This window comes from Aptenodytes forsteri, unplaced genomic scaffold (genome assembly GCF_000699145.1).
Source record: "Aptenodytes forsteri isolate BGI_AS27 unplaced genomic scaffold, ASM69914v1 Scaffold371, whole genome shotgun sequence".
In the NCBI taxonomy this organism is placed as follows: domain Eukaryota; kingdom Metazoa; phylum Chordata; class Aves; order Sphenisciformes; family Spheniscidae; genus Aptenodytes; species Aptenodytes forsteri.
This window is the reverse complement of record NW_008795322.1, coordinates 2,515,981-2,539,660: the sequence shown is the minus strand read 5'-3', so window position 1 is coordinate 2,539,660 and position 23,680 is coordinate 2,515,981. Positions and strand designations below refer to the sequence as shown.

Here is a 23,680-nt window from a genome sequence, read left to right as displayed (position 1 = left end):
AACAAGACTGGCCCCAGTACTGAGCCCTGGGGAACACTGCTCGTGACCGGCCGCCAACTGGATTTGACTCCATTCACCACAACTCTCTGGGCCCGGCCGTCCAGCCAGTTCTTTACCCAGCAAGGAGTCCACCTGTCTAAGCCGTGAGCCGCCAGCTTCTGTAGGAGAATGCTGTGGGAGATGGTGTCAAAGGCCTTACTGAAGTCCAGGTAGACCACATGCACAGCCTTTCCCTCATCCACTAGGCGGTCACCTGGTCATAGAAGGAGATCAGGTTGGTCAAGCAGGACCTGCCTCTCATGAACCCGTGCTGGCTAGGCCGGATCCCCTGGTTGTCCCGCTCATGCCTTGTGAGCGCCCTCAAGATGAACCGCTCCATAATCTTCCCCGGCACCGAGGTCAGGCTGACAGGCCTGTAGTTCCCCGGATCCTCCTTCCGGCCCTTCTTGTAGATGGGCGTCACGTTGGCAAGCCTCCAGTCGTCCGGGACCTCCCCCGTTAACCAGGAATGCTGATAAATGAGGCAGAGCGGCTTGGCGAGCACCTCCGCCAGCTCCCTCAGCACTCTCGGGTGGAGAGTGCTTTGACATGTCCTTCCAGCTACTGGTTACAGGAAGCTGAAAACAGGTGAAAGCAGCATTCCATTGGGAGATTTTTTCATGTAATGCTTGATTCTCAAAAGTTTGTGCTGACACAAAAAAATTCATTTAAGAAAAAGGCAGCTAGCGTTATGTTACAGATGGACTAACTCCTAATAGAGAGCAAAAACACAAGGACAAAAGAAAATAAAGGCCTACTGGGACTAGAGATGGAAGATGTTCTCATTTATAAATATACTCAACCTAAAGGGAAAGAATCAATGTATTTAGCATATTATAAAAATTAGCATTAGTACTCATTTACTGTTCTGAAAATTGACAATTTCCATCAGAATGTTCTGTGTCTCAGATAATACAGTTTAATTAAACTGGCTTATTAAAATTTCCGTGACAAATTATATGTTTGAATGTTTCTCTCCTGTCCCGAGCTGAACCATGGAATTAACATCAGCAGTACTTGAAGCAGGAGGAAATGCATCCGCATATCACAATGCCACCTTATTATTCTGGAGATACACATACACACTACAACTCTTTAAAGCAACAGATACATCTGGAACAACTAACATACCAATAGTTGAGGCTTTGATAAAATTACAACTTTGTTATTAATCCAACACAGAGTATATACATTTCAACAGTATAAAACCAGTCTATTATCTTTACTGTGTATTCTTCTGTTTTGAAGAAATAGAAGTTAGTATTACTTCTGTTAAGTAACTGTCAGTCAGCTCAATCCATAACGTGTTACTGCAGACACTGTGGGAAAATTAATAAACATTCTGAAAAACTGCCTATTCAAAAAGCTTGAAAGTAAAGTTGTTGGGAGACTAAAATGACATAGTTGGGGGAGAACTAATTAGGCAGAATGAATTATGTAAATAATCACACAACAGCTGATTTTTGTTTGTATGCCTTTATGATGTATTAGATAAAGCATACAAGCGTGGGATTAAAAAACATTTGTGACACCACTCATCATAAATGTTGCATTTTACTAATAGCAATGTGTGGATCACCAGATCTGCTTGCAAGTTAACCTTCCTCATAGGTGGCACTTGACATCCTCAGCAGTAAGAAATTAGCATCAAAAGGAAATTAAGTGTACAGTAGAGCAGGCAAGAAATCAGAAAACAGTTAGAAGAATCTGCTTCCACAGAGGGGTCGACATTTATACCTAAAGGTACTTTAATGAAAATTCACAACCTAATTCATATTTGGCCTTCTATATTTCTGAGTCTGAATCAAGTGTTGAGTAACAGCCAAGCTGAGCTTAAATGGGTGACTGAGCACCGGAACAGGTTGTCCAGAGAGGTTATGGAATTTTGGAGATACTCCAAAACCATCTGGACACAGTTCTGTAAGCCTGCTCTAGATGGCCCTACTTGAGCAGGGGGGTTGGACAAGACCTCCAGAGGTCCCTTCCAACCTCAACCATTCTGTGATTCTGGGAAATCTAAACGAACAAGGCTTTGGTTACTCTGTTGATACATAATTTCAACTCCAATATGTAACATCTCAAATAATTTCTTTCCCTCTAAGCTGGATATATAATGCAACTTCATCCCATTAAAAAAATCCCAAATTTACAAGTAAATTTTACACACTGTACTTTACCCAAATATAGCTTTTCCCAGTCCAAGCATGCCAAAATTAAATCAGATTATGGGAACTGCTGAAGAGAAACATAAAACACTAAGAACAAACCAGTTGTCAGAATTCTCACTATGAACTATAAACACCCAGTTTTAAAATTACCTTGCTGAATAGTTCATTATTTCAACAAATCAAATGGTCTTTATTATTTAAACTTGTTTTTCAATCAAATGGATTATTCTCATCATCAGAATTTCACAAGATACTAACAGTTCAGCTAAAGCAAGCATAAGGACCAAATAATTGAGTTTGTTTATCTGCACTAGGTTTGATTTAGCTTCCTATCCGCACGTAATCCAACTCATCGTCTGACTTTACAAAAAAGAACCAAAGCCATGCTTCAAACTCATCTGTGAAAATAATGTAATCCCTTGACACGATCACCTAAAATTAAAACCGTAAGTGGACTGCTTGCTAATCTATTGCCATACACTATTCACAGGGCAAAACACTTCCCCCCCCCGCCCCCCTTATCTACAACTAATATTAAAGAAAAACACTTTAACAAGACGACAAATATTTTTGTAATGATTTCTAAACAACTACCACTAAGTGTGAAAATTTACTAAAAATATTTCAACCATAGAAACCACATTCTATCATTTCAAAACTCTTGCATAACATTTCAGAGCAGGATTCTGGATCAAGGAACTGCCAAAGTAGGCAAAAAATATGTTTTATATGGCTAGAAGAGAAAGTTTGATTCAATAGCGTCGTCATCTTTAACGAAGGATGTACCAGTGCACTTAGTTTCTAATCTCCAAGCTCATTCATAATTGAGCATTCTTTGAATTGAACTGGAGAAAAACAAACAGAACTTATTAGCTGAAGACAGAAATTCAGCTTTAATAACAGTAAGTCATTTACACTGATAGCTTTATTTTCACCTGCTATCAGTATGTAAACAGGCAGATGCTAACAGTTTTATCATTCACACTACATACATAATGTACCTCTGTGACTACACAGAAGACAAGACTTCTGGAGCATACACAGATAATTAATAATCACAATTATATACCTAATCTGTTCTTCCTGTTGAAAGCCTTTGTTTTCTGGAAAAAAAGAAATAAATTAAAAATTGCAGACATCTTCATTACAATACACTTCATCAACCCAAATTAGAACCCAAAGAAAGCAAGACCCATAGAAGGAGCCCCATTTAATCTGTTTACACAAAATCATGTACTTCTGAGGAGCTGAAAGATTCACTAATAAAATACCCATAAGAAGCTCAGTGTGAGAATTTCTTTCTCATTACAAAGCAAATTACCTCATCATTCAGCATTCTGACAGAACAGCCCAGAAAAGAAAAAAAAACCAACAACCAAAACACAAAAGAACAGTTGCTTCTCAGTTATCATACAGCAAAGAGGTCTATTCCTCTCCCTGGCCTTCATTACATTAGTACCTGAGGAAGTCCTTAACTATCAGAATTCTTTAATACAACTGCATTCACTGTGTACAGACATATTTCAGCGTTTGTGTTCATGAAAATGAAGCACAGAAAGATCATAACCATCTGATAACAATGCTAGCTGTGACCTACTCCTCCTCCCTAAATTGCAGAATCACACTTAAGTTCATGTCACTTAAGATGAGGCTTTCTGACTTGTCCCTAAATAGCCATAAAACTTTCATCTTGAGAAACACTAGAAAAATCTGTCAATGTTTACTTACCCCTAGCTCTACGTAATCATATAAATTCCTAATTTTCATGCATTCAAACTTCTCAGTAATGAAAAGACTATTTCCATTGATTCTACATACACCACTTTACTATGCACAAGAGAAAGCTTATGTCAACATAATTTCAATACTGTCTTTTTATTTATATTTCTGTTAATCAGGATGCAAAGATCAGCGCTCATTTCTTTAAAAGTCCCATAGGAACTCTCTAGGCAAAAACTGATAAACAAGGGCCTATTTTATAAAATACTCAGTCCAAGGAACAAAGCTCCATCCACAGGCTATTTCTTAAATCGGTTTATATTGGAAAAGTCTGCTCAAAGACTTATGATGCTGATTTAGGAATTTTCTGTGGTAGTATGAAGAAGAAAACTTTAAAAGTAAATAAGAGCACTTGGCTCCTCAGACAGAACACATAAAAGGTAGCATTTATAAAGCCACAGGCTAGAGAAAAGGGAAGATCTTTTCTATCCTAAATAAAAATATTTTTTTAAATTTGAAAAACTGCATTAGAACAAGGTATTAACCTAAATTAACCTAAAAACACCAATATCTTTTTTTTCTTCAGAGAAAAAGACAGTTGATGACCTCAGAAGTTAAGGGTTTTTTCCATAATTGTAACAGGGAAATCATCCCCAAAGTCCATACTCCCATTTTTAACAGTAGACAGAAAGATTAAAACAATTTCTAAAAGCTCTAGAACTGAAAGCAAAACAAACCTTTCACATCCTGACAAAAACAAAGCTTTATTTCCACTGATGAAGTCACCAGGATTTTGAAACTGCTTTTGCAAAAACATGCTGAGAGGAATTGAATTTACTGACACTGCCTGACAGGTGAAAAACATCCTTTTAAGAGAATGGCAAAATGCCATTCATGAATGAAAGAAGTGGACTATTTAGCTTCATTTGTTCTGAAATGGAAGTTGTGAGCGCTGTTAAAAATAAGAGCAAGAAGATTATACCAGATGAAGAATGAAACAGCTACAGGTATAGATATAACTTCACACTTCAGTGTATATTGGTTACAGATTTCATGGTCTTTCCTCGCAGTTCTTAAGCCTTTTTAGACCTACAGCACGTACTTCAATGTGATGATGGCATGAAGAGGGGGTAACTGATGGGAGTGCTAGAACAATGGATACTAGAAGATGTCAGGACAGAAGAAAGGCAAAAAGAGTCTTATAAAATTACAGAAGAACGTAAAGAACTCTCCAGTTTATTATTCCAGCTTGGTAATGCTTTACAGGTTATTTTCCTATACTTGTACAAAATTCATAGATCTTCGCTCAGATCCTTCACAGTCATGGATCACCTTTTTGCCTGGAAAGCCATACTAAGAAGTCTGAAAAGTAGTCACTCCCTATAAACTTTATGCAGGTGCTTTCCAGCACCTTTTACAACAGAAGTCATCTAGTTCTTAACTCAATTCTCGTTTGTGATATTTTGGTTTAAAAATAATTTGATACAGTATGAAGAATGGTATTTGTAGCTTTTTCAAACTCAAATCTCTCTCATTTTTTGTGGTGACAATCAATTAATTATAATCACTATTCATGCATTAATTAGAAAGCAACACAGAAGACATGATAGTCAAGAATATATCAAACAGAAAATGTTGCAAGAGTAATGGATTTCTAGCATATCTTCCCTGGAGAACAATTCGATAAAAATCTGTTTAGATGAATAAAAACAAGAAAGAAAACAAGTAAATTGCAGCTAGTACGAGCAAAATGATTCCGCAAAATTTGTTTTGCATATTATATTCAAATTAATTAAATGTGACTGTTTCAAATAACACAAAGCATTGACAAACAATGTTCTAACAACAATAAAAAAAAATTCGTTGATACCTATTTCAGCAAAGCCATGGTAAGGTAGCCACTCCTAGAAATATATTAGCTTTGGAACACACAATGAGATGCCTTAAACAATAATTACAGCTTTGTGTGCCCTAAATCTTTCAGAGAAACTGCAACCACATTCACTTTCTCTTTGATCATGCAGGTTTTCCTCACTTCATCTGGATTTAATTAAGAGAGCTATGTTTGAGCTGTCAGTTGTACCCTGTTTTAACAAGCTTCAATCAGCAGATCTGATGGTTACTTCGTCTAGATAAAGTTTTTCAGTAAAGTGTGGGGAAGGAAAAGAGAAGCGACTCCTTATATTTCTAGGTTTTCTTTAATGCAGCAGTGTCAGAAGTCCTCATTTTCTTGTTTTTAGAAATCTGAAAAAGTTCAGATCTATGATGTTTCAAGAGCCTTGATGTTCAAAATCAAGGAGGAAAAGAAATGATTTTACATCACCTGATAAAAAAACATACAATAAATTTATTAAAATTGATATTTGTTTAGTGCAAACTGTTGTAATGAAGTGTTCACAAATTCAAGCGCAGGAGAAAATGAGAGTGAAAGACTACACTCTAAAAATGAGACTATTTTGCACCTAAATAGTATTTTGAATACCAGTTGCATACTTAAAACCACACATGATATATGATTTGAGTAAAACGGTGCATGTCCTTTCCCTCCTCTTTTCTCTCCAGATATTAATACCAAAAATATGTAACCATAACTTATTGGGCAATTATTTCCTAGGAACTCACCACCATATGCACACAAATAGCCTTACCCCAAATGACTGGGATTAAAACAAAGAGGAGTCAGGAAAGTGAAGTAATCCCTCAAATTTCTATCTCAGCCATCAAACACTTAAGGTTATTTCTTAAACAACTGTTCTGGTCAGAGAGAAAAGCAAAGAGCATAATCACAGGGCAATCAGGATCTGAAATGAAAGTTTCTTATACTCAGTGTACTTTTTTTTTTTTTTAACGCAGTGTGTCTTTCTCCAAAAGTGGTTTTTGGTTTTGTTTTTTTAATTTCTTTTTGGGGAGTGGAGAAGGGTAGAGGGCAAAAAGCAGTTCCATCAACACCAATATTTTTGATAAGGCAATGTGTCATGACAGTTTGATTTTGATATCTAATGCTGCAGCTCCAGGGATTTTTAGAGTGCACTCTCCCTTTAATCTCAGATTTTAAAATAAGCATACAGCAATTAGAAAAAAGATTTCTAATGAATTATCATTCTAGCAGTGCACAATTCTTTACAAAGATATCTTTCAGTGATCTGGACAACTTGGTTTAATATAAATTTAAGGATGAAAGTACAGTTTCCCTCAGGCAATTATTCACAATCAAGAAGCCTTTAGATTTCCATGTATTTAAGTAGATTTTTGTTCACAGAATTTTATTCTTTAGAATCTCCTAAACAAGCAGGCTTTTCCTCCTATATAATTTTTCATGTCTCTGTGTAAATTACTGTCAAAAAATTCTTCTCTCACTGGTTAGCCAACATACACTCTAAAAGTGCATTTCAGCAACCTTTTTATACTTTTCTCCTTTCTTGTATAAAATCCTTTCTCAATCTTATTCAGTACCAGCTTTGAAGCACAATTCTAGATGCAGTCTTCAAGGTGCAGAATAGAATGGAGCTCCCTCATGTGGTACATCTACATAATCTCAGGGATTAAACAAAAAAAAATTCAAAACAAATCTATGGTCAAATGTCTAGACTTAAACAGATAACCTACAAAAGCTTGTACTATATAATTTACAGAATATATGTTTTTCAATACATAAAAATCAGAAAAATAAGTTATTTGAAGTTCTTAATTGCCACACGGCTACCTGTTGCACATCGCTATGCCTCCCCATTTGTAACATTTGTCCAATTTCTTCCTTAATTCCTGCTATAATGGAACCTACAGATAGTTTGCACACTCCTGTTCGCAGGATATATAGTATAGCCCAATATGAAAGAAATCAATATAATCTTATGTCCCCTCACATCAGGGCCTTCATTCTTAAAAAGAAATGAAGATCTGAAGGTAGGGATATACTGTCAGAAAGAAAATTGATAATCTGCTTTGTATAACACTATTTTAATTTATAGTGTTCCCTAGCTCTTGTACTTATAAATATTAACTTAACTTAAAAACTGTACTTTAGCCCAGACCAGTTAAAATTCAAAGGATCATTTTCCAAAGGGATTTGTCATTTCTTTTACTGATATCAAATAGTTGTAAGAGAAATGAACATTATGCACTAAAACATGACACATTATTAGGTGATTTTCAAGTTCAATCTAAGTAATGATTATACCTATATAATCCTATAGTTATCACCTGGAACACCATGGGCATTTTTAGTTTGCTGTAAGAAAGATGAATCAAATAGGAAAAAAATAAAGACAAGAAAGAATATGATAATAAAGGAAGTGGAAAGCTCTTAAAAAAGCGTTGTGTGTTGAATCTGGCAGAAAGACATTTTGCAGATGATTCAACTCTTCCTGCGTACATCTGAATGAAGGGGGAAACAAGAAGGAAAGAGAAGAGCCCTTTAAATAGCAACACTAAAGTAACAAAAAATGAGTGTCAACTGACTGAAAATCCAGATGAACTAGGTAAATTTACCATCTGGGAAGAAGAGCTCTTCAAAAAAGCTTCTAATGGACATAACTGGGGGCATTTAAGCACAAAGTTTTCATTTAATTCACAGATTGAATAAAGATGAATTACTAACACTTTTCATAGTTTTTGGCTCTATATGCTTGTCCTCTTGCTCTCCTCCCCTCCAGGCCCAGTCACATATCTTTCTGTGATACCCCCCCAAGCTGACAGCCCTACTTTCAACTCCATGTAAAACAATTTGCAAACTTACCTAACTTCTTCGGTATCTAGTATCTACATCAATATAACAAAAAACCTGCGGTCAACACACTTAAAATGCTCTCTCTATACAACAAAATAAAGAACATACCCTTAAGTAAAATTCAAAATAATTTCTTGTCCTCTATGAGGTCCGGTGAACATATGATCTATACTGCATTTCCAACTGTGTTTGCTTCTTGGTTTTTTTAAAACCTTATAAAAAAAGAGAAGGTAGTATACAATTTCTCTTACCAACAAACTACATCCTCACGAATGCACATGTCCACTACCATTTTTCTCAAATATAGTATCACACACTTTTCCAGAGTTATTCTCACACTATTATGTCCTGATTCCTGATTACTCTCCCAGGGCCCTTTGGTATTTCTCTCCCTTGTGCTTGTATTATTTACTGATTCATTATCTGAGAATTTAGCTGATACGCTATTTGCCTTTTGTTACGGACTCTTCCTGAAACTATTATATAAAAGTGGACTTCACACCAGTCCCTGAAGAACCTGACTGATACCTTACTCTACTAAATATATTGCTACTTATCATCATCCTTTGTTTATGCCCTTAAGGCAGTCTGTAGTCTGTGAGGCTAATCTTGTCTCAAAGCAAATCAGCAATTTTCACATAGCTGGTCAAGCACTGAAACAATTATTTACTAATCTCTCTCTGTTGGCTTATATCATGTTTTGCTCATAAAATAATGGAATATCTCATGATCAATTATGCAGGCCTATGTAGAATTCCTTTTTCATCAAGGAACATAAAGATATTAAAATACAGGAATATAAAAAAAGCAAATGAAGCCAGGTACCTAGCAAAAGCACAGCAAAGTATCATTAAAAACTTGTATTAGGACAAAAATAAACATCTGGAATCTTGCCAGATTAGACTTGACCAATTTAAAGTTTTCCAAATTCTGTTTCACTGAGCAACACACAGACCGTATCAAATTAAACAATTAACATTACCTATCTCAACATGAAATGTCTCAACAGTATCTCTGTTATTTGATGGTATGTAATAAAAACTGACTAACAATTCTTTTGACGCATAGTGCACCACAGAAGAAAATACAGAATTTAAACATACCTTAAGGAAAATTTCATACTTTGTGCAACAAAGAAAAAAAACAACCCACAAAACCACCCATATTTATTCCAGAAAGCTTCAGTATGCCTCATTAAAGCTAAGAGTGGTAGTAAAACAAAGGAGATGGCTTTAGATTTGCAACCGATAGCATATTTGCTGTGGTTCAAGGTAAACCTGCTACTCCACATACCCTTCAAGAAGCTCTTGTAATTCCACACTGGCTGTTTAAATTTACAGATTTAATGTAAAAGATGGACTGACAGTTTCTTCCACCACTATTTCTCACATACCTCTTAGTATCACATTTACTCGGAAGAAATAAAGCAGAGGGCATAAATATGAAGGCTAAAACCATGCTCAAACCTCCTTCATTCCTCAACCCTCTTCTGGCAAAGAAACAGTTTAAGGAAAATATACTTAATGTTATACTTAATAGTATACTACGTGTTATACTACTTCCTATACTCAGTAGGAAGACTGGACTTGACCAAGCAGGAAGATATCAAAGGTTTTTTTCCTACAAGGTTAAACTCATCTTTAATTGGAAAGTCTCTCTAATTCTACAAGGGTTGCAGGTTAGTAACCATGGATGCTCAAAGCACATTAGTAAATGAATGAAAATCAAGCGTCACTTAAAATGGCTAGTATAAAAACCCATATAACAATTCTGAAATTGTAAAATATAATACTTCCCAGAACTCCCATAAGGATTGTAACAGTTTCATGAGAAATTGATTGATTTTTCCACTAATTTAGGACGAAGTTTATTTGGGAAAGCAACTAGCAACACCACCATTTACTGTATTAAATAACAAACCAAACCCAACTGGTTTTCCGTCACGACGAGAAAAGGAGACTCATTCTATTAGGATAGTTAAATAACTTGCCTTGTTTCAGCAATATAACTTTATAAGTTAAGTTTGTATGAAACTTTTTACAAAGATTCACATTTTCATCTGCTGCATATTACAGCAAACACAATGGGAAAATGTGCTGCAAGTACAGAACATTTACACACAGCGGAAACAGTATATTTAACCTTATATTAATTCAATGATGTCTGTTGACCTTCATGACAAATATCTAGTCATACAAAATGTGACACCAGTCATGCAAATATTTCAAAGCAATTTTTTTGGGGGATTCATTTTTTTTTCAGGGTGAAAAATTAGGTAAGTAAAAGGATTAGTAAATGCCACAAGGCCATTACTGACATTTCTCAGTGGCAATGAAATCGTATCACAACGGTTATATCATGACTGTCACTGAACAAGAGAATTAAAAAAATAAAAAAATACAGCTTCTGGGATTGTTTCTATGTGAGTGCTGCTGTGCTGCTCAGGACTGAGATCTTCAGAATGTGTTTCTGATATTGTGCCTTCTAACTGCAATAGGTCCTGGCCATATTTCTGACCTGCTGATTATCTAATTTTTAAACTGGTACCTATAAAAAGGCTAGCCTGCACAAGCAGATCATTTGACATGCTGGGGAGACACACTCTCTAAAGACTAAGTAAACAACTTAAGTGCATTGAGCTCAAAAACATCAAATAGCAGTCGTCTTTTTTTCCCATAGCTTAATAATGTCAATTGAATATACGTAACTAAACATAGCACAAATTGCTTGTAATCTGATTTTGAACTTGGCAGGGTCAGTTCTTCAATAGGATTCAGAATGCTGAGATGCTATGAGCTTGAACAATTAGCAATGCAAAAAGGGAAAAAGAAAACACTGTTTATTCATTGATGCCCTGAATTTTCTAAAAAAGCTGCTAGTTTGGAAAAGAAAAGCAGATTATATGTATGTACTAATTCTTCCTATCTTCTATCACAGTGCTTTCAGAAGTGGGATTTTCTGCCTATGCTGATGAAATACGTCAGACCTTCAGATGTACTTCTAAGAATTACAAGCACGATCAGTTTAATCAAGCGTGTCTTGGTTGCTTTAGCATACCCATTTAAATATGATGCGAGTGTTCAGAGATAGGGTTTTTAAATGTAACCTCTCATAAAATGATATACTGTTGATTTCCTTTTCAAAAGTGCATTTTAGTGATTCTTTTCTCGCATTTGGGGCAACACAAAATAATGCAAATTTGGGGCATACACGTTTGGTGGCTGTCAGTCAAGCAGCCAAGCAACTCACTGAAATCTCAAATCTGATACTCAAGTCACAAATTTAGCTTTCTTAGAGGTACGTGAACTTAGAATAGAGCGTCCTGGATGCAAAATTTAATGTACACCAACCACATGATTTTTTTTTTCTTTGCTCATCATATCAATCAACTATGCAAATTTGACTTAAAAGCCTATAGAATATGTAGTAGAAGGTGGAAGTTCTTAAGAGCATTTTAATATCCCATTAACAATGAATTCAAATCGACCCAAGTCTGTAGTGGGGCAAAAAAATGGTATTCCTAGTACTTAAATGTACGTTCTACTGCAAAAAGTTCCTTCCAACATGAACAACGTATATACCTGGAAATGCACTAGGATAACAGAAATCCAGAGAACTTGAACATCAAACAGGATAAAAACTTGCTTACAGGCAAAAGCAGGCCTACACATTAATCTGTACAACTCCAATTCTAAAGAGATACGAGCAAAAAAAAAAAATCCTACCTTAAGTATAAAATTAATTGTAAAGCAGAAGACGTACAGCATAATAGGACTTCTATTTACTGCTTAAAGCATTCTCCATTTAAAAAGTATTGAGCATATACTAAGAATGGCTTACAAAGAAGCAAAACACATTTGTAACTTTCAGGGTGTAGGTGGAAAGAAAAAGCTTGCATCTTTCTGTCACGTTGAACTTTTCCTACCACTAATAAGAGTATTTCTAAACCTTGTCATTCTCACACTGTGCTCCTTATCTCAAAATCTGGATTCTCAATCGTCATCCTTCCATCCACTGCCTACTCTCCATCCTCCTCTTACTATACTGTCTTCCAGTCTTTCCCTAGCTGATTGCATTCTCACTTCCTTTTCTGTTATTTTATGCTTCTGACTAGAACAGAACAATGAAATGAAAGTGATTAGACAGGAAGCCCAACAGAATCATAGCTTCAAAACTAATTCTATTCACATTCCTACTTCAGCAGTTGTCCTTGGCCCGTATGGGCTTGAAAGAATCAGAAGTTAAATAGGAAATCAGCACAGAAAGAACCAGCACACAGGGTGATTTTACATTCCCCCTTATGTAGTTATTTTCGGCTGTACACTTCTCAGACAGAAAGTGAAAGGGAACCAGAGAACTTTTAACTGAAGAGAATTATTTATTGATCACTGTATTTCTAATATACTGTATATACTTGCACATTGAGAAGGCAACTGCAATGTCTCTCTTAACTGGGAAGGTAAGACCTTAGAAGGCCTTTTCTGCTCTCTTTCCTTGGGCTTGAAACTTGTAAACCATGAGTAAGTAAAGATATTGAAACAACATAAGATACAGTTTAAACAAAAAATTCCATAAACCAAAGATTTAACAGCAAATAGTTACTTTCTGTGCTGTACATTCAGTAGGCAGTGCGAAGTCTTTTTCTTCTTCCACTTGCTATTTTAATTTAGAAAAAAAAATACAGTTTTTCTTGCATGTTGCTACTAGAAAGTTAAATTAATCACAAGTTTATTTCTGAAGAAATAGTTTAGCTCATACTTAAATGCAAACAACTACAAAAATTATACATTTTAAAATAATCAATACCAAATAGGAGAAGTCTCATTAAATGCTGTAGTACCAGCACTACTACTAGATGCTCATTATAATTTGTTGATATTAAGCAAGATGCTAAACTTTCAACAAATTCATAATTGTTTCATGGGTGATAACAAAATAGACCGTATGATGGCCTCAGCTGATCCTCTTAACAATCATATAAATCAAAGTTCAAAACAGTTGAGTGAAGCTTAAAGTTGTCAATTTTTCCCCACTGGAAAAAAAAAATGATTTTAAAGTTTCATTGTTTCTAGCCTTTCCTCATTTACAAACAATATCAATAATATGAACTTAAGTGTTATTTGTTCTGTTTTCTCTATATTATCAAGAAGGTCTAACAATTGATGGCTGAAAACATTTAAAAATTTGCTTGACTAAGCATTTAATCAAGTATTGATTTCTTCTGAGGTAAGACTTGGAGAGAACAGCTGACATTTTGATCTCTTAAACTAAAATAAATCACTCCTCTTTCATTTCCTTCCACTGTATGCACTCATAAGTCTTCTTAAACAAGACTTTATTCCCTGGTGCTAGCACATCTTAAGACATGTGCTTTCTGCTGACTGTTCCTTGGAGTTTGTTTTTAACTGGAAGCAGAAGGCTTAACTTTAAACAAATGCTCAACACAAAGAGTAACAAAACACTCTGATTACATTCATATAATATAACTAAAAAAAACATTTAAAAAAAGGCACTGCACTTTCCAATGAAAGTTTTTTCAAATGTCTTTTTTTAGATAGCAAGAAAAAAAACTTCATATAAATATTGTAAGAAAAGGCACCTGTATAAAACTGTCTTAAGGATTACACACGACCTAGAATTTGAAAAATCATTTAATGGTTCTCTTTTCCAGTTCCCAAAGTGCTGAAAAATGCCTCTACATTTAAAAGCACATTCAAATACATTCAGGCAAAAAATAGTTACTTCAAATGTAGGGGCATATACAAAAGTTCCTAGAAATTTTCCCCCTTTGGGGTTATTTTTGAGAAGCCCCTAGTTATGAGCAAATTCAGATATGTATGTACATTCTCATGCAGAAATGAAGGCACCAGTGCATTTCAAATTGTCTGAAAAACAAAAACACGCTTTCCTAAAAATGACATCTCAAAACACTTTAAGTGAATTATTTTTCCGTAACAAGCTAGGAGAAAATCCCAAGTGTTAACAGATGACAAGAGTGTTAATGCCATTAACATTCATTCAGCACTCCATCTCAGTGTGTAAATGACGTCCTGCTGCTCAGTCACTCTGAGAGGGGAAAAAAAAGGTTCACAGCCATTTCCAGATGCTGAGATTCTGATTCAGAGTATATTTGTTTCTTCCCCAATGGCATGCTATAAGAGATTCTGCAGTACAGTGGTGCATACAAGAGAATTATCAGTTGATGTTTAGTGCGTATTAAATATTATCTAACATTCTCAGTGCATAAAAGTCCCACACACACTTAAAGTAGACTTCTGCCCAGATCATTTCACTACCACTGAAGTACATCAAGTAAGGAACTAATAAAACTCATATTTAGTTGTGAGCCAATAGTCATTATTAGATAGAACTATGAGCATAAAGACATATCAATTGAGAATATATGACTTTCAAGAAGGCAGCTTTTTGTTTCATAAAAAGGATTCTGTTTTAATGAATGGTGTTCCTTTCTGAAAATTAAAATTAGTTCACAAATTGCTGTTGTTCTATTTAATGATAAGATGAATACACACTGCTTTGAAAATTTTTTATCTGCAGTAATTTTTGTTCTTTCATTCATGGTTCTCTTAATTTTACAATTCTTTAAAAATAAGCTTTTAATTCATAGAATCATAGAATCATTAAGGTTGGAAAAGACCTCTAAGATCATCGAGTCCAACCATCGACCCAACACCACCATGCCCACTAAACCATGTCCCTAAGTGCCTCATCTACTCGTCTTTTAAATACCTCCAGGGATGGGGACTCCACCACTTCCCTGGGCAGCCTGTTCCAATGTTTCACCACTCTTTCAGTAAAGAAATTTTTCCTCACGTCCAATCTAAACCCCCCCTGCCGCAACTTGAGGCCATTTCCTCTCCTCCTATCGCTTGTTACTTGGGAGAAGAGACTGACCCCCACCTCGCTACAACCTCCTTTCAGGGAGTTGTAGAGAGCGATGAGGTCTCCCCTCAGCCTCCTTTTCTCCAGGCTAAACAGTCCCAGTTCCCTCAGCCGCTCCTCATAAGACTTGTGCTCCAGACCCCTCACCAGCCTCGTTGCCCTTCTCTGGACACGCTCCAGAACCTCAACGTCCTTCTTGTAGTGAGGGGCCCAAAACTGAACACAGTATTCGAGGTGCGGCCTCACCAGGGCCGAGTACAGGGGCACGATCACTTCCCTACTCCTGCTGGCCGCACTATTTCTGATACAGGCCAGGATGCCATTGGCCTTCTTGGCCGCCTGGGCACGCTGCCGGCTCATGTTCAGCCGGCTGTCGACCAACACCCCCAGGTCCTTTTCTGCTGGGCAGCTTTCCAGCCACTCTTCCCCAAGCCTGTAGCGCTGCATGGGGTTGTTGTGGCCGAAGTGCAGGACCCGGCACTTGGCCTTGTTGAACCTCATACAGTTGGCCTGGGCCCATCGACCCATCCTGTCCAGGTCCCTCTGCAGAGCCTTCCTACCCTCGAGCAGATCAACACTCCCGCCCAACTTGGTGTCGTCTGCAAACTTACTGAGGGTGCACTCGATCCCCTCATCCAGATCATCGATAAAGATATTGAACAAGACCGGCCCCAGTACTGAGCCTTGGGGAACACCGCTCGTGACCAGCTGCCAACTGGATTTAACTCCGTTAACCACAATTCTCTGGGCCCAGCCATCCAGCCAGTTTTTTACCCAGCAAAGAGTACACCTAATTACTCACATGTATGCAATCAGTTCAAAAAACTAAGTGGCACCATTTATTGCTCTGATAGGCAAAAGATTTTAACAAGATTAGGCATGTTAGTATCTCTTACTAGGGTAAATGATACAGCTGAAAAACAGAAAAGCTATACAAAATCTTAATTTAAGGACATACTAGTACATCTAGGATACATTATGTAAATAAATTAATGTAAGATTGTTTACAAACTATATAATCGTCTAAAAGCAACACAGCAAAAAGTCAGTCTCTCTAACTAGCAGGGTAACAAAAAGAATGAACCTAATGGCCAGTGATCAAACAGCGCACCCTCCTGCTACCCTAGCGCCACCTCTTCTCCCTTCCCCTCAGAACAAATTTGCCTCCTGCTTATTTTCTAGAGGACTAAACCTTTGTCACTGGGGGTGTGTGCGCATGTTGGGAGGGGGGAAGAGGTGGTATTTATTATTTATGTATCTACAGTTCTAAGTCAAGATTAATTAGTTAACTCTGCACAACTTTCCATTACTCCCTCCAAAATAGCTTTTCATTCTGTTGTCTTTAATCTTTCTTAATAATATTTAAAGTTAAACCCTATTAATCTGAATATCTTCCTCAATCCCCAACTAGACACTCATGTTTTAACATCACTAAAAAGCAAACAGCTTATACACCTACGGCAAGTAACTATAAAATTCAGAGTTTTCCATTTAAAAAAATGTCACACAAACACTGAAATAAAACAAGGAGTGAAAGCCAGATTTGTCATAGTCGTAATTACTTTGCTAAACTGTTGAATCAGACTCCCCAGTGCTGCATGAAACTGGGCTAATTATAAAAGAAACCTCTCACATTTAAAGTTAAATTATTTACAATTTGCTCTTCAAGCGAAGTACAATTCTAGCCATGCATCAGATCATGAAAAAGTTGTCTCAAGAATCACACATAAGTTAGTTAATATAGCATGAAATCCACAGAAAGAGTATTTTAATCTCTCTCATTTTTTTGTCGTTTTTTGTTTGTTTGTTTGCTTGCTTGCTTAACCATACTATATTCTACTTTCTGTTATAGCATAGCTGTAATCCTCAGTATGAAATCAACTATTTCTGGTGGCCAACCATACAGGTCAGCTTCATGAACCCAAAGTCTTCAGAGAGTGCTGTGAGCATTCCTTAAAACTTAGGCAATTAAATACTGATAGAAAATCCCAATATAAGGCTGACAAACTAAAATCCTAGCATGATAGCAAGATAGCAACTATAACATCACTTCAGAATCCCACAGAAGTATTTCCATACAACTATCTCAAAAAGTCCAGTGTTCACTACAAACAACATAGACACACACAAGATGCAGAACTGTGTCCCAGCAAGTAGTTGATCATGGAAGCAAGTTTGAACTGTGTTTACTAAGTGAACGCAAAGTTCCACTACAATGATGGTGCTAACAGAGCCAGTTTTTTGATGTAGAAAGAGAGATAAATGGTATTACATTTTTTTTACTCTTCACACTTACGAAGCTACAAAATTATTGAAATACTGTATTTAGTTGAAATCAGTATTTCAAATGCATATGAAAAAAATACCAGTAAAGACTGGGGAAAAAAGTCCTAAACTAAAGAAGTGAATCACTTTGTTTTTGCAGATAAATTTAAAGTAACCTCATCACAGTAAAGATTCTGACATGGAGGAAAAGATACCTACAAACAAACAGGTCCCAAAAAACTTCAAAGGTTTTACAAGTGTCACTATGGCTAGAAACTAAAGCCACAAGGAGTCAAACCAGATCATTATGTATATTTAAGAGAAAAATCATTGGTACAATCTATTACACGTCATAGAACTTATACTAGTTGAATTTGTAAAGTCAAGATCATATATGGTCATAAAATATATGCTTTTAGTTAAAAAGAAGGTATGAAAGTTGATAGCAGCATTAATTACTGAGACTGTTCTATTATGCTTGAAATCAAATCAGATGATCATACTATATCTTAATTATTAATTGCTTTTGAAAGATGGCAATCAACCTATAGCTACATCATCTGAATTTCTTTTGTTATATTCATTGAACCTTATCATCATAAATGGAGAAAAACAAAACACCCTTAAGCAGGAAGTCACACTGACACAATTACAGAACCAATTCACGTGAATATCCGCACAGCTCTAAAGAAAGTGATGTAGAACTGAATGTGCTTCTGTTATCAAATTATTTCATTTAGTTGCCTATAGTGTTACTTTAAATATAAACTATTCAGATAACATCGAGTCATTTTCCCAGTTTGTAAATAATAAAAAATAACCATCTGACGTATCAAGTTAGCAGACTGCAGTCAAAACTATATGAATTTAATTCTAACAGCTTTAATACAAAGTTTGTTAATCCATGGGGTATATTTACCTGAACATATTACTTCTGCAATATATTGCAATTTTTTTAAACAGGTTGTGGAATAGCAATGTACTACTCTTCCTGCCTTTGTATTTAATTCCTAAAGTAGTTTTAAGTTATTTTTAAGCCTTCAAGAGTTACATCAAGAAGTGTGCACCGAGATGAATAATTGTATGCGCTAAATAAACTGATTAAGTGAAATCACAACTCAGCCTGCTTAGAAAGAGGTCAAGAAAAAAATCCTAGCTGAAAATGTAAGTAGAATTTCTATTCATCTTTTTGTCACTCACAGTTGCAAAAACTTATTTGCTAAAAAAAGTTTAAAAACCTAAAATTAAGTCATTTCTTTCATAGCATTTGCGTCTATATTATGAATATTGATTTTATTATTATGAATATTATGAATGGTATTTTTATTGTAATTGATCTCCTACCTTAGTATGATACCAAGCAATATTCCTTTCATATTCTCTGAAGAAAGTATCATCCACAATTACCGGTAAACAGCTTTGTTTATTAGCAGGAACAGCAAAGAGAAACTATGCCTTTAATTATGGTATAATTCTTGCATCCTAGAACTCTGAGAGATGATTTAACTTCAGACACGTTTCAAATTTTCTGAAACACTCGAGCAGTTAGAGAGATGTTCAGCATGAAATTCTTTAGCTTTCTAATCTCAGTATGTGCTATCAACAACAGTTCTTCAACAAGCTGACAGAAACAAAAGAAATACATACTGAAGACTAAGATGTCATTCCCTCCCATTACATTTATTCTTCAATCTAACAAAAAAAAAGGGAGTGTAGAAAATTTAAAAATATTCAATGATAAGCAAAAACAAATTTGATCACTTGACATAAATGGAGATGACTTTCTAAAAAAGAAAACCACCATTTATCAGGTCATCTATTAATTATGAAAACATAAATCCTTAAGCAGAATCAGTTCATTTCTTACAGTCTTATCTATTGTGTCAAGTCACCAAATTCACTAGTATGATAAAAGCTATCAGACATCTACAGTTCAGGGTGCCTATTTTAATTACCAGGAATTGGTAATCTAGCTGTGACATCAATGTATGTGCGCTGAAGCAAGGCTGCCCAGGAGACTTTCAACAATTCATTTTCAAAAATTTCATAGTAGCCTCATATTTTTGCTAATCCAAAAGCGCATTAATACTTTTTTTGTTTTTTTTTTTTTTTTTTTTTTTTTTTTTTTTTTTAGATTCCCTTGCATTGTCAGATGATCCTTCTTCTTTAAGAAATTCAGGTGATAAACTGCAGAGCAGAAAGAGCTAAACATTACCTACTTGGCTCTTTTTTCTCGCCAAATCACTTGAGTGATGCAAATCATTTTTATAAGTACAGTAAACACATAGGTAGCAAAACAATAAATGGCAAAGCATTTACCCAACACAACTGAAAAATAACGTATAACACCTCTAAAACAGAGCTGTCAAGCATTAACGAGAAAACATGGTTGTAAAAGGTGCATTTAAATATGTTGGCTTCATTTATGAACAGAAGTGGGGCTTACTTGACAGTATTCAGCCTACACACGATGACAAGGCAAAGGACAATTACAAGGCAATATTATAAGATTTTCTTATATGAATGTATCTCAGGAAAATAACCACCCCTTTTTTTTTTTCTAATAGCAGAACTGATAAATGTGATTACTATCAAGTCTCCTAACCTTGCAAATAAGACAAGGTGAAAGAGAATATGTAAGTAACAAGAAACAATTTTCCACTTAGTCATGAGTTGTCTCCCTTAAGCTACTTTTCTGCAGTCTTGTCAGAAACTTAAAATAAATCCAAATAGAGAAGATATTAAATATCTTCTTGTGAATTTCTGTCACTGAATCCATTCAGATGGTTAATCCTGCTAAAACTTACTTTCCAAATACACAGTAGTTAGGAGAACCTCTTCATTACATCCACCTACTAAATGTGATGAGCAGCTATGAATGGCTCTAGACATCAAGACATCATTTTTTCCTTTGAAAAGCCCACAAAACCATGACTTCTGTCTGGCTGCAGTAAGAAAGAATAGATGTCACATGAACTATCTGAGCTTCTATAAATGCACAAAATGCCTTGGACTTGGCCATGTACCATACTCCAAATACTTCCACATATACAGAAATGTGCTTTGTGCAAAATAAAAACCTGCAAATTTCTTTTAAGAGAAAAAAGGACTTTTGCTTAGTCTTTCTCACAGTTTTGTGAGCTTCTTGCATCTACAGTATACTTTACACTTTTGAGCAAGAGTGAAGCTGGATATACGAAAGTTTTGGAGGGAAAACAGGCTAGAAAGACATCATTTGGTATTACCCCACAAATTTTACTTACTAGTGCTTAAAGAACCTACAGTCCCTACTCCCTACAGAAATAAAAAGACAAATCATTCTTGAGTACAAAACATGTAAATACTTTTCCTCGAAAATGATCTGTTAAAAATAAATAAATTAAAACTATTAACAAAATTCATACTCTCCCCTTCAAAAAACAACATATCTGAAGCTAAAATAATTAATACTCTACTGCTGATAGTTTTTTAGATTGAAATGATTCAACAATTATCATTAAATACCATTCTTTAAGGCAAAAACCCTCCCCATACTACTATCTTTATGACCAGCCACTATAACTACTTACTTCAAGAAAGTTATCTGGTTTCCTCCCTTGAGAGTCTGATTATAAATGCTTTAAGCTATACTCAGTTACATGTTTTCTTACGTTCAGCATGTTCTGTTACGCTTTTCTCTGCACTAGAATAAAAGCATGGAAGAGGGGACTTAAAACTTAATTTCAAGTGTTGTAAATACTTAACCAGACGATCAGAATGTTCAGATCACCAATGAAGACATGCAAAAAGGATATGCTCATCTTTTCTACAAACTTGTCATGTTCATCTTGTGTTTTAGGGAAATTCTCAATGTCATTTTCTAGGCGCTGGATCTGATGGTTCATTGAATCAAGGTTGCTCTTCAGAGTCTGGGCTGAAACTAAGAAAAAAATGATAATGAGTAAAAAGCTTCCAGATTCCAGAAAGGATATCAGAAGGGGAAAAAACAATGTCAGTATAAATAGCCTTGAGGAGAATGATTCCATTAACTAGACACATTCTTCTGAATTACTGCTCATATTAATCCTACTCTTAATAAAAATTAAGTGAAAATATCTAATGTAATATACCAAATCATCATATTTAATGTTGAAATGTCACCACTTAATTCTACCATTAGTTCAAATTATTTGATTTTATTTAAATTTATTGGTAAAAATTCTAATATTTCATTCTTTTAAATCTAATTCAAAGATTAAAAAGTAACTAAGGTTCAAAGATATTTTGCCTTATTAATGCATGTACTTGGTTAAAGGAATGATCTTATTAACGCATGTACTCAGCTACAGAAATGATTTAAGGAATAGACACGGAAAAAAGATCAAATATTTTTCTTTTATTGAAATTAACCCTAAAAGCTACTGATTAATAAAAAGAAGTAAAGGACTCACAGTACAGCAAAAAAAAAAGGGGGGCTAACCCAATGAAAAAATGCCTTCTCTCCTACCCCTTCTAATGTAAACCACTATTTCTGTAATTTGTATTAAACAAACACTAATTGATACATCATGAGAGAAATCTCTATCGGAAACCATGACATCACAATTTTGAAGGTGAAGTAATACCATACCACAAAGAAATTCCAGAACTATATGAACAGTGACAGAATCTCTGCAGAGAAGCCCCTGGTCAAATTGTAACGTTAAAACAAACTGGACCCATAATAGTGAGTTTTATGACATAATCCATAAAGTCCACTTATCATTCTCAATTTAATCATAAACAAGTTTGACAAGCACTTCCTCTCAATTTAAAGATGCATTTTAGAACCAAATTCTATCTTCTGTTCTTTGTCGCCTCTTGCATAGTTTACAAATACGTGCTTTCAAGAACAAGCAGACAACCTCAACACCACCTTTCCCCAAAGAGCACTGTAACATTTGCACCGTTTCACGTCCTTCCTCTAAACTGGGTACAGTACTCCGTTTCAGAGGCAATTTATACTCTGGTCGGTTCTTAGAAAGACAGTGCCACAAACAACTTTTGATATGTGGAACCAGAGGTGAGAACATCCAGCGCATTATATGCTCTTCAGTAATTGGCCAGTCAATGTTCTTTATTGACTGCAGGCAGCTGCTCTACAAAGCCAACACTGTAGATTTGCACCCCAGCTAACCCAAGGACTCTTTGTGTAGTCAAGATAAGCACGTGACTTTTTTTTTCTTTTAAAGGTGCTTCCGCTTTTTATTATTTTTTGACAGTAAGCTATCTGTCCAAAAGTTGCATAGATCCTCTTTCCTTGTAATTTAAAAAAATTGTGCTGTGACTATGACATTAAACAGTAGCAGGAATTTGATTCAAGATGGCTTGAAAAAGAGTACACAGGAAATAAAAATCCTGTAAATAAGGAAGCTGTTCCCAGAACAAAATTAATTCTATATTCCTTGTAAGTAACAATTCATATCAGCCATAACATCACCGATCTAACTTTTCACAAGCATGTTCAAACACATAAGGCACCAATACAGCTGTCTATCACAGACAATCTTGATTTTAATTTTCAATGTTATCTATTTTATACTGGGTACCAAAGGAACTACTAATCATGTAATCTTAAAATTATACAGGTTTTTAAGCTTATATTAACTGGGGGGGGGAATAAATAAATCTATACTGACCACAGCATCCTTGTAGCTATTAACTTAACATTTGAGAGTTAACCTTGAAATCAACCACTAAAGCAGTCTGAATAATAAACATTATTGAAGCTTTTAGGTTATGGCTGCATTAGTTTAATCACTTGATATTATTGTCAGAAAAGGAGCACACATTTTTGCTTGAACTGAGGAACTTGAATTACTACAATATTTTTTAGAAGCTG

The 23,680-nt window shown here is 35.4% G+C and overlaps 1 protein-coding gene across 1 annotated transcript in view; it reads right to left on the bottom strand.

The window, feature by feature from the left end:
* Positions 1–23,680, bottom strand: part of DIAPH2 (diaphanous related formin 2) — a 263,767-nt gene that overhangs the window by 112,919 nt on the left and 127,168 nt on the right. Inside the window, exon 24 of the mRNA XM_019472249.1 lies at positions 21,615–21,739. Coding sequence (XP_019327794.1) covers positions 21,615–21,739 — 125 coding nt within the window. The remainder of the gene's footprint in view (positions 1–21,614; positions 21,740–23,680) is intronic.